This window comes from Hyaena hyaena, unplaced genomic scaffold, assembly GCF_003009895.1.
Source record: "Hyaena hyaena isolate Hyena2069 unplaced genomic scaffold, ASM300989v1 scaffold_443, whole genome shotgun sequence".
Taxonomy (NCBI): domain Eukaryota; kingdom Metazoa; phylum Chordata; class Mammalia; order Carnivora; family Hyaenidae; genus Hyaena; species Hyaena hyaena.
Genome location: NW_024081075.1, coordinates 1,063,408 through 1,074,643, shown reverse-complemented (window position 1 = coordinate 1,074,643; position 11,236 = coordinate 1,063,408). Strand labels below are relative to the sequence as shown.

At 64.8% G+C, this 11,236-nt stretch overlaps 2 protein-coding genes across 3 annotated transcripts in view; one reads left to right on the top strand and one right to left on the bottom strand.

Annotated features, from left to right (window-relative positions):
• Positions 1-383: 383 nt before the first annotated feature.
• TNFRSF25 (TNF receptor superfamily member 25) lies at positions 384-5,339 on the top strand. Its single transcript, XM_039253231.1, has 11 exons — positions 384-428; positions 637-705; positions 1,448-1,568; positions 1,761-1,895; positions 2,255-2,422; positions 2,517-2,595; positions 3,382-3,437; positions 3,520-3,627; positions 3,819-3,856; positions 4,360-4,537; positions 4,731-5,339. The coding sequence occupies exons 1-11, from the start codon at positions 384-386 to the stop codon at positions 5,063-5,065; spliced, it is 1,332 nt and encodes a 443-aa protein (XP_039109162.1). The 3' UTR covers positions 5,066-5,339.
• A 395-nt stretch (positions 5,340-5,734) lies between these two features.
• The window catches only part of ESPN (espin), a 31,062-nt gene continuing 25,560 nt past the window's right edge, over positions 5,735-11,236 (bottom strand). For both annotated transcript variants that reach the window (XM_039253237.1, XM_039253239.1), the window contains 3 exons: positions 7,700-7,779; positions 7,590-7,601; positions 5,735-6,500 (listed from right to left, as the gene is read on the bottom strand). In XM_039253237.1, the coding sequence (XP_039109168.1) occupies positions 6,353-6,500; positions 7,590-7,601; positions 7,700-7,779 (240 nt within the window). In that variant the 3' untranslated portion in view covers positions 5,735-6,352. The remainder of the gene's footprint in view (positions 6,501-7,589; positions 7,602-7,699; positions 7,780-11,236) is intronic.

Genomic DNA, 11,236 nt, shown 5'->3' with positions numbered 1-11,236 from the left:
TTGCTCTCCTGTGCTCGCCTCCCTCCCTCCCAGTCCCGCTGGCCGCCCCGGGCTTGGGCTGGGCTCTGTGTAAAGTTGCATATTTATTGAGCTTTTGATTCTTTTATAAAGACTTGTATATACTACCGGAAGAAGTTCTTTGCTTTTGGAACCAGCCCCTTTCCTGACTCGGGTGCACTTGACCTGGGGGGACAGGCGCCTCTCCCTCCTGTCGCCCTCTGTCTGTGGTAGGGGACCCTTGGAGGAGACTGTGGAAAAGCCTTAGTGAATTAACAGGGCAGAGATGACCAGACCAGCACCCCAAGATCAACTCCATCTCCTGCCTCAGCTTCTAGGTCCTCCCTAGGGCCCCCCATGAAGTGCTCCCTCCCATGAGGTGCCGCATGGGCCCTGCCCTGGGTGGTCCCCGTAAACTTATGCCAGGGCAGGCAATGTGTCTCAGGCTCTACTGAGAATGCCCGCTGGGACTCCCCTCCGGGGGCGGGGCCCCGGTACCCACACCCAGACAGTCTCTGGGGAGGCTGGGTCTCCCAGTTGCATCTTGTGGCCCAGCCCCTCCCGGCTGAGGAAGGGCTCTGAGGCCCAGAGGAGGGAAGTGACTTCAGCTGGAAGTGGTAGTCTCAGGGCTGGGGCTAGAACCCAGGTGTGAGGACCTGGACGCTGCCCTGTCCTGTGTGCACCTTGCTGCCCCCCAGGCCGCCTCAGGTGAGCTCAGGTGCGCAGGGGCAGGCTGCGTGGGCTGGGGGCCCCGCCCTGGCCCCCACCCCTGAGGCGGGCTCCCCCGGGGCTGGCTTGGGACAGAGCGGGCGGAGCGGGGGAAGCCCCCGGGCTGGCGCACGCCTGTCATCCGAGGGCTCAGCGAGGCGCCAGGAGCCATGGACTTGCGGCTGGGGGGCTGCACGGCCGCGGTGGCCGCGGTGAGTGGGAGCACGGTGGAGGGGGGCGGACAGCCCGGAGCCTGACCCCAGGCCTGGGTCGCTGCGCTAAGAACCGAGGGGCCCCACTTCGCGGGGAAGCGTGACAGCACCACCACCAACCCCTCTCGACTTAGAGACTCTGCTAGTTAGAGGCTCAGTCGGGCGGGGCCCTTCCGCTGAAAGGAAACCCCGCGCGGGGGGCCAGAAGGGTCTAGGGGCCCCAGGCAGAGAAGGATCCGGGTCCTCCACCTTACAAAAAGCATGAGTGAGGATGGGGCCCCCTGTGCCTGCCCCTGGTGCCCTGGCGGAGGGAAACAAGAGAGAGGGGCGGGCAGGAGACTGCTCTCTGCCTCTCTCTCCCCTGCTCTGCACGCCGGGGAGGGCGGCCTCCTTACCCCACATCCACGGCACCTCCCGCTCCAGAACCCGAGAAGAGGGCCGCTCTGAGGGCAGCCGCGGTGGGGGACCTCGGCAGTGGGGAGACCCGGCAGGGAGGGGCCCCGCGTGGCCAGCAGCCACCTGTCTTCCAGGCCCTGCTCCTCGTGCTGCTGGGCGCCCAGGGCCAGGGCGGCACACCCAGTCCAAAGTGTGACTGTGCTTCCAACTTCCAGAAGAGGAACGGTCTGTTCTGTTGCAAGGGCTGTCCAGCCGGTGCGCAGCTGAAGGGGCGGGAGGGGTGTGGGGGGAAGTGCAGGCAGATAGAGGGAGATGGGGTTCAGGCGGGGTCAGGAGACACGGGGAGGCTGTGGGGGCGGGGAGGAAGTAGGGAGCCAGAGATAGGAGAGGAAGGAGGGGAAAGTGGGAACCCCCGTTGACCTTCTGACCTGGGTCTGGCTCCCACAGGGCACTACCTGAAGGCCCCCTGCCCAAAGCCTTGTGGCGCCTCCACCTGCCTCCCGTGCCCCCGCGGCACCTTCCTGGCCAGGGAAAACCACCACGAGACCCGCTGCGCCCGCTGCCAAGCCTGTGATGAGGAGGGTGAGGGGCCTAGTGCTCAGTGGGGGACTCTTGAGGCCACGGCCAGCCCATTTCTGAATCAGGCGGCGGGCTTGGGCTTGACCTCTGGTGGGACAGCCCTGTATGCACCCATCCCAGGCCCCTCCCCCTGGATCCCACCCTAGGATTCCTGTGCCCCTCGCTTCCTGACAACCCGCCGATCTCTGTTTATGCCTCAGCCTCTGCTCTGGGGCCATCTCCATGCTTCTCTCCCTTTGGGGGTGGCCCCGTCTCCAGGCTGCCCCCGTCTCCATTCTCCAGGGGATCTGCCCCAGGTCCCCACGGGGGGCTCCGGCCCTGATGACCTCCACTCTCCCCATCTCCCTGAATGCTCTTGCCAGTCTCCCAGGTGGCCCTGAAGAACTGCTCAGCAGTGGCAGATGCCCACTGTGGCTGTGACCCGGGCTGGTTCCCCGAGTGCTTAGTCAAGCCCTGCAAGGACGGCTCCCCCTTCCGCTGCCACCCGTGCTCAGACTGCAGGGCCCTGCACCGCCACACCCGGGAGCCCTGTGAGTACCCTGCTCTGGGCTGCCTGCCCCTCGACCACCCCCTCCCGAACTCCCGCCGCCCTTCCTGATGCGCAAGCCATCTCCCGGACTACAGGTTCCGTCAGAGACACCGACTGTGGGACCTGCCTGCCTGGCTTCTATGACTATGGCAACAGCTGCGTGTCCTGCCCCACGTAACGTCCTGGCTGCCCTGGGACAGGGAAAGGGGGGCTGGGAGCACAGTGGGGTCTCGGGGAAGGTGGAGGGAGGTTGATCCTGTGCTGGGTGGGCGCCATTTCAGGCAGACATCGGATACTGAAGGGAAATCTACATTCACCCTGTGTCAGATAAATACAGTGTGTGTGTGTGTGTCGGGGGGTGGGGGTGGGGGGTGTCGCTCTGTCAGACTTTCCTTTAGTAATCTTTCCAGCGGTACCTTAAAGGAGCATAGGATGTGACCATTTATAGAGTCAAGTTGGTATGGGTTTAAAACTGTATGACCTGCCACTTGTTCTCTGGGAGATCTTGGGCAAGTGACTTCACCTCTCTGGTCTGTGGCTTCCCCGTGTGTTAGCAGATTCTCCCCCCCTCCCCCGCCCACCCCCCAGCCCCGGGGCACAGATTAAGGAGTAAAGCACTTTATCCATGCATTTGCTCAGCAGGGCTTTCTTAAGCATCTACCATTTTCCAGAGATGTTCTAGGTGCTGGGGATACAACAGGGAACGAAGTAGGCAAGTCCCTGTCCTCACGGAGCTGGCATTCTAGCAACCCTCAATCTAGTCTAGAAAAAGCTCCGTAAATAGTGTTGTTGCTATTGTTCCTGGGGACACCGGTGAAGTTTCAGCAGTCCTTTGGGAATGTTCCTGGGTACTGTGGCACCCGGGGAAGAGTCCCGGGGAGGGGAGGGCCTCCGGGATGGGGAGGAGGGGTCACTTGTCCCGGCGTCTACTCCCTCACCCCCCCTCCCCCCTTCTTGCAGGAGCACCCTCGGGAGCTGTCCTGAGCCCTGTCTGGCTGTCTGCGGCTGGAGGCAGAGTAAGCGCTGTGCTGGGAATCGGGCAGGGCTGTGGGGAGGCTGGGTGTGGCCGCGCCCCACCCCTCACCCGCTGTCCTTCAGTGTTCTGGGTCCAGGTGCTCCTGGCTGGCCTCGTGGTCCCACTCCTGCTGGGGGCCGCGCTGGCCTACACATACCACCGCTGCCGGCCCTGCAAGCCCACGGCTCCTGGTAAGTACTCGCAGGCGCACACACGTGTCTAGGGGCACGGGGTCAGCATGCACGGCCCAGAGCCCACTCACCCCTGATGCCGAGGGGGAGACTGAGGGCGTGGGTGGTGCGGGGGAGCCCAGGAGGAGCTGGACCGGCACCCAGGTCTAGGAGTCTGGCCTGGTTGCTCATGGGATGCTCTTGTCTCTCAGCAGATGAAGTTGGGTTGGAGGCCCTGACTCCCCTACAGGTAAGAGTGTTCATCATGTTCAGGGAAGAGAGTGAGCAGGATCCCAGGCCCCAGGCTTCTGGAGCTGAGAGGCTGGGCCATTATTGTGACTCGGGGTCCCCCGTGCATGGCTCGGTGGCTGGCACAGGGTAGGCCTAATGAGCACATGTGCATTCCCTGCGTAGTCAGTGAATGAGAACAGCATCGCCCTGTCTCTAAGTGGCTTTCAGTGCGGCGGGGTGCAGACTCGTAAACAGGAGCTAACAACAGTTAGGTGGGATGTGTCACCATAGCGAGGCCTCCACAGGGCTGGGGCACAGGGAAGGGCGGCCGGACAGGGTTATTTCAGGCAGAGGAGTTTGTTCTTTTGGGCCACACAATGAGAGATGATGGCGGACTGCGGGAGGCAGCCTTGAAGAATGTTTGCTGACCGATCCAGGGAATGGCTACTCCCGGCTAGAGACCCCAGAAAGGGGGCCTGACTAGGCTAGGTGGGCTGACCCGGGACATCTCTCGGCTTCCAGGCCACCCACCTCGCACCCAGGGACAGCGCCCTTCTAGCGCCACCCTGCAGCGGTGAGAAGGTGCACCCCATCCAGTTGGCAGGCAACAGCTGGACGCTCGGCTCCCCTCACATCCAGGAGGCTCCCTGCGCGGAGGTGATGTGGTCCTGGGACCCGCCGCCCAGCGGCAGAGCTCTCGGTAAGAGACCTCACCGCCTGAGGCCTTGACCCCATTCTCCTGAGCCCGAGATGAGAAGTAGTGGTTTCCCGAGGCACCACCTGCCCACTTCCCGAGCTGTCCGCGCGCGCCTCCCTGGCCCCCGCTCTGCCCGTGGCCCCTGCCCCTTGGCCTCAGGATGCGTTCCACACCCGCCTCTCTGGCTCGCCCCCAGACCCAGACCCGCCGCCGCCGCCCACGCCCTCGCCAGCGCCCCCCGCGGGCTCGCCGGCCGCCTCGCTGCAGCCGGGCCCGCAGCTCTACGACGTGATGGACGCGGTGCCGGCGCGGCGCTGGAAGGAGTTCGTGCGCACCCTGGGGCTGCGCGAGGCGGAGATCGAGGCCGTGGAGGTGGAGGTCGGCCGCTTCCGCGACCAGCAGTACGAGATGCTCAAGCGCTGGCGGCAGCAGCAGCCCGCGGGCTTGGGCGCCGTCTACGCGGCGCTGGAGCGCATGGGGCTGGACGGCTGCGCCGAGGACCTGCGCAGCCGCCTGCAGCGCTGCCCGTGACGCGGGGCGCACGGCGGGCGCCCCCAGGTTCTGGCGGCCCCGCAGAAGCCCTAAGTACGGTTACTTAACGCGTGTAGACATTTTATGTCACTTATTAAGCTCCTGGTACGGCCCTGCGTAGCAGCGCCGGCCGCCCTCCCTGCCCCGTACCCCCCGGGTTCTGCCTCAGGCAAAGCGGCATCGACGGACATCGGGAGGGGGCAGGAGATGGCTCAGCAATGTCCCGGCCTGACCTTGGCCGAGGCCTGGGTATTAAATCTGTGAAGAAAAGCTACCGCTTGGTGTTTCCGAGGGGTTGTGGTGTTAAGCGGCCCGGGCTTCGTTTCCTGGGGGGGGGGGGGGGGGGGGGGGGGGGGCGTCGAAAGGCCCAGAAGCCTTAACGCCCCAGACTCGGGGACCCACGGTGGGGCCCAGGGGGGCCCCTGGCGCCCCGGCCGCCGCCCTCCCGCTCGGCTGGGCTTGGCCTAGTTACCCGATGGCGAGAGGAAGTCGTGGCTACGGCGGCGGCGCGAGAGAGTGAACCTTAGCCTTGGCGGCTGATAGAGCTTTAATGCGGGTGTGGACGGCAGGGACGGGGAGGAAGCAGGCGGAGACACAAGCGGGGCCCCTCGACCCGCACTCCAGCCACCAGCGCCGTGGAAGGGTCCGGGGGGCGTGGGGCCCGGGCGCGGACTTTACAAGGGGGAGGGGAGGCAGAGGTTGGGCCCCCGGAGCGGCACCTCTGTCCCGACGGGCAGGTTGCCGGGTTCATTGTTTCTGGTAAACAAATGACTGAGAGGAAACCCTCGGCGGGGATGGGAAACGCGGCCCGCGCAGGCCGGGCGCAGATCTGGGTCACGGCGGGAGGAAAACCCCTTCCCCGAGCGCGGGGCCTGCCTCCGCCCAGGATGCGCCCGCCGCGCGGGTTCCGGGCTGCGGGGGAGGGGGCTGCTGGCGTGGGCGCGCGCCCCGCGGGAAAACGGAGTCACCACCCACGCGGCTGGGGAGCACTCTGCACGACCTTCACCGAACATGCAAATATATGTAAATAGGCATGCAAATAAGCAGCATCTTTTTTGCGTCAACAGCTTGCTTGGGCACTTTTTCTGGGCGACGGCGGCGGGCGCGCTCCAGCGTCACCCCGGGCTGGGGCTGCGGGGGCCGGAGCGGGGTCAGGGAGGGGTTCCAGCGCGGGAGGGGGAAGGCAGCGCGGCTCCCAGCCCTCTCCGCCCCAGCCTGGCAGGCCGGGGCAGAGACTGGGCCCCCCCCCCACCCCGAGCTCACGCGGCTCTAGCAGGAGGGCGGCATCTAGTACTTAGCGATGTCCCCCTTCTTCAGGATGATCTGTCGCTGCCAGGGCGCCAGCTTGCTCTCGTCGTAGCCCAGCGTCCGCAGCTTCTCCGACTGCTCTTTCTCCCGCTGCATCTCCTCCTGCTTCTGTCGCTCCTCCTCTTTCCTAGGCACCGTGTGGGGGGCAGAACCCCCCGCAAGCGTGAGCGGGTGGGCCAAGCCCCGGGAGCGGGTGGTGGGTGGCAAGTAATGCATTACTGGGGGCAGGGGCTGGGTGGCTGAGGACAGAGGGACTGATTAACGGCGGCCAGGGCAGTGGGTTCTAGGGGCAGAAGGGCTGGGTGATTGGGGACTGGGGTTGGGTCAGGAGCCACAAGGCTATGGAACAGGGAGGGGCTTGTTTGGGGGCAGACTGGCTTCACTGGGGCACACACAGGACCCGGGTGAGGGAGAGGCTGTGGCTCAGTTATTTCTGGCTGGGGTATTACTGGAAATGGGTGCTGGGTCAGGAGTGTGGCAGAGGGTGACCTGGGGCAAAGGGATGTCCTGGGGCCAGGACCCAAGTTAGGAGGGACCACAAGACTTGGAGGCAGTGGTGGCTAATTAGGGGCAGTTATTATACCATAGGGGCTGGAGACGCACTGTTGACAAAAGCCACTAAACACAGGGAGCTAGTGAGCATCTGAAATGGCAGAACTGAGATGTACCATACGTGTTAAAACGCACATGGCATCTCGAAGACTCTGCTTCTTAAAAGACTGTAAAACATCTCACCAGTAACTGTTAGACTGGTTCTGTATTGAAACACTATTTTGATACTTTGGGTTAAGTAAAATATCAACGTTAAAGTCACCTTTCTCTTTTGATTTTTTCAAAGCGGCTACTAGAAAACTTAGCATTACACAGTGGCTCGCACTGTATTTCTGTAAGCACTGGGCTAGATTCCTGGGGCAGAAACCACGCTTTGAGGGACAGAGGTCAAGGTTACTGACAGTGACGGGGGCTCATAACTGAAGGCTAGGTTAATGGAAGATGAGGGGCTGGGTAATCCAGGTCAAGGTTGTTAGGGCATAAGATCTAGACTTCGGGGCAGGGGCTAAGTTGCGGGGAGAGAGGAGTCTGGGGGCATTCTGGGGAGCAGAGAGGTTTGCTACAAACCAGAGTGACGAGGGAGTGTGGTCAAGATGGGGCTGCATGAAGGGAAAAAAGGGCTGTGCCTAAGTCAGGGAGGGGCAGCAGGCGGGCCCACACTCACCGCTTCTGCTCCCTAGAGGAAAAAAGAGACAGCATTATTTGGTGCCACCACCTCGGGGACATGATCAAGACACCCTTCCAGGTCCTGAAGCTTCCGGTTCCCCAGCTCACCTCTCCTCTTCAAGCTTCTTCCGCAGGAGGTCCCGCCTCCAGGCAGGCATGCTGGCCAGCCGGGCCTCCTCCTCTTCCTCCTGAAACACAAGCACAGAGCTTCAGGACCAGCATGGGCTGGGAGGCGGGGGTTCAGAGGGGGTGCACCCCCAACCCCGGGGGACCTGCACTGGTCAGGGACACTGGGATACAGATGTCCCTCTACAGGACAAATAGATGAAGGTGCCTGGCCACAACCCCCTTAGAGGGGGACCTCCAGTGCTCTGCCCGCTCATAACTCAGGCCCCCTGTGTCCTAGAGGTGGCGCCAGAGAGCTCAGAGCGAAGGTGTAGGAGAGGAGCAGAGAATGGAATTTCCAACTAGGGCAGGCTGACAGATGGCTCCAGGCCCCTGACCCCCGCTCTCTGGGCAGACCCATACTTGGGCACCCACAGACCAGCCAGCTCAGAGAGGCTCAAGCTGGCCTCCGCTGCGAAGGACCTTCTGGCCTAGGCGTGTCCTATTCCGCAGTGGAGCAGACACTACCTCTACAACTGTGCGGCCGCATGGACTCGGCAGGGCGGAGGCGGGCATCCAACACAGGCAGCTTACAGGAAAGAGTTTTATTACGTGGATGTTACAGAGGAGAACACGTCACACGGAACACTACACACGTGGCTCCCTTGACCTCAAAGTAGTAGCTGTGAATTCCAGTGCGAAACCAAAGAGAGGAGAGCCACACTGCCCCCGGGGGGGGGGGGGGGGGGGACCCATGGTCCCTCGCTCAGAGGCTGGCTTCTTCTACCTGGCCACAGCGCAGAGCCTGGCAAGACTGTAGGGCCAGAGGGGAAACCTGGTTAGCCCTGTGCCATGCCCTGCCCGCTCTCCGGACTCTGCCCTACATTTGGTCCTGGTGGGGCTTCAGAGGCTCTGGCAGCCTGGTCCTGGAAACTCTGGGTTTTTCAAGGCCACCCTGCTGGCTTCTGGGCTTTTTTTCCTGTGGGCTTCTGGCATCCAGAGGGCATCAGACAGGCATCGCAGCCTGGGTTCAGATGCTTGAGGGAGAAATTCTGATTTTTGCCGCTCAGAGGTCAAAGAGCTCTGCCTCCTTCTCCTTCCAGAAGGAGAAGCTGCGGTCGATGTAGCGGCAGATGTCCTCGTTGCTGAACTCGCCCATCTCAGACACCAGCTCCAGGGGGTCTTCCACGGGGGCTTCGGAACGAGGAGGGTCCCATGTCGGGGGAGGCGCGGCTGGCGGAGGGGGAGGCGCAGGCTGCGGCGCGGGAGCTGGGGCCTCGGGCTGCCGCTCTGGCCAGTCCGCCGTTTGACCCGGAGGGGCCTTTTCGGCCGGCTCTCCCCCCTCCTCCTCCTCTTCTGTTTTCTCCCCGTCTCGCTCCTTCCCCGCCTCCTCTTCCCGGGCTGGCTCGGCCTCCGGGCCGTCTCCAAAAAACTGGCGCCTGAGGTCGTCGAAGCCGTCGCTCCAGCTGCGGCGGCCCGCCTCCACCTCCTCGAGCACCACGCGGTGGAAGAGGCGGATGAGCTCCCACGGGTGGCTGCCCAGCCTGTCGAACATCTCGTAGCACAGCAGGTGGCGGAACTTGCGCTCCTCGCGGCTCAGGCCCATCTCCAGCAGCTGGAAGTAGCCGAGCATGAACAGGTCCAGCGTGAGGCCGTCGTAGCGCGGGGGCGCGCCGCCGTCCAGGGGCGGCAGGAAGTGTTCGGGCCAGTACAGGCCGTGCGCCAGCGCCGGGGCGCAGGGCGGGCGTGCCGGCACCTGCCGCAGGAGGCTCCGCCAGTGGCCCAGCAGCTTACCCACCACCTGCCGCTGCCTCAGCAGGCGCCGCAGCCGCCCGTCGGGGCCTTCGGCGGCGGCGGCGGCGGCGGCGGCCCCGGGGCCCGGGCCGGCGCCCGCGGCCACACGGGGCAGCAGTCTGCGCAGGCGCGCCTGGGCGTGGCGCCGGGGGCCGCGGCGGCTCCACCTGCGCCAGTGCTCCAGGAAGAGGTAGACGATGCGCTCCTTGCGCAGCTCGGGGGAGACCTGCGGCCCGCACGCCTGCTGCTCGCGCTCGGCCGGCGCCGCCCGCTGGTCCGGCGCGTCGGGCGCGCCCAGGGCGCCCGCGGAGTCCCAGGAGGCCGGCAAGCCGTTGGCGACCGGGGCGCTTGGCTCCCCGGCGCCGGCCGCCACGTAGTCCTCCTCGAGGATGGGCTCCCGGCCCGCGGCGGCGGCGGGAAGCGAGGGCTTGCGGCGCGAGCAGCGCGCGGGCGCCGAGCCCTGGGCGCGCATCTCGTAGACGGCGCGGAGGTGCTGCACGGAGACGCCGCAGTCGAGGATCTCGCGCGCCACGGCCTCGCGACACCAGCTGAGCGAGTGCGAGCGGCCCAGGCAGAGCGGGCCCGGCCGCCAGGGCGCGTCGGGCAGCGGTGCCAGAGGCTGGCCGGTGTCGGCGGCCAGCAGCTCGGCCAGGTGCGCGGGCCGGCCGCCCAGCGCGGCCAGCAGCGTGGCCATGCTCTTGAGCAGCGTGGAGATCTTGCTGCACCAGGCGGGCAGGCTGGCGGCGCGGCCGTGCATGCGGCGCGGATCGACGGTGAAGCGCGGCGCGGAAAGGGCGGCCGACATCGGCAGCAGCTGCTCCAGCTCCAGCTCCAGCTGCTCCAGGCGCGCCTCTAGCTTCTGCGCCTTGTGCAACACCTGCAGGTTCTCGATTTGCTGTTCGATGCGGAGGATGTCGGCTTCGGTCATGAGCTCGCCGAAGGGCCCGAGGATGCCGTTGTGCGCGCTGGAGTACCTCCAGCCCTCGCGGGGGTAGCAGCATGAGCTGGCGGACGTCAGCTAAGGCGGGGAAGACAAGAGAGGGGAGGGGGGCGCGTCTCCCTCTGGCCCGGCTCCCCCAGCGGCCGCCGGGGGCGCCCTTTGCATGTCCTGGGTGGTGTAATGGCTCCGCGGGCCTCTGTTGGCAGGGATGGGCCACGCCCGGCCGGCGATTACACTGGGGCGAGACTTCGGCCCAGGCCGCTACTCCGGGCGCTGGGCAGTGTCCACTTTGGTCGCTGGCGGGGTCGCTGGGCGCTGTTGCAGAGACCGAGCGGGCAGAGGGAGTCTCCACAACTGGCTTGGTTGTCCATTACACCACCGAAGGAACATGCAAATGGCGTTGAGGCTGCGACACCAGGCTGCCCTTTCCAGCCCCGTCTCGGGTCAGCTATGTGGAGGCGACATCCCAGAGAGACCCCGCCCAGACTGATGGCCCCTCTCAGCTGTCCCCGCAGCCGGAGCCCTCCCTGTGCATGCTGTCAGTGTTTTACTGCTGAGCCAGCTTGAAGCCTCAGAGCTCACCCCCTGTCTCTGGCACTAGGAATAATAATAAATTTTATAAGCTAAGTGTGCCAGGAAATTCTGAGAGTTTCATTCACTCCTCACTTTAGTGCTGAGCTTCTCCAGCCTGGGGGGCGGTCCTCACATCCTCCCGGTTCATCTCCACCCACTATAATCATCAATCCGTTCCCCCACAGACAAACAGGATGATGCCAGTTCCCCCACTTAACCCCTCTCCCAGGCTC

What these genes read in the sequence shown, in the direction of transcription:
- TNFRSF25 (XM_039253231.1), top strand. Translation starts at nt 384, where the DNA reads ATGGGCCCTGCCCTGGGTGGTCCCCGTAAACTTATGCCAGGGCAG. An exon ending in GTAAACTTATGCCAGGGCAG is followed by an intron (nt 429 to 636) that starts GCAATGTGTCTC and finishes GGCTGGGGCTAG; the next exon opens with AACCCAGGTGTGAGGACCTG. An exon ending in AGGCCCTGACTCCCCTACAG is followed by an intron (nt 3,857 to 4,359) that starts GTAAGAGTGTTC and finishes CTCGGCTTCCAG; the next exon opens with GCCACCCACCTCGCACCCAG.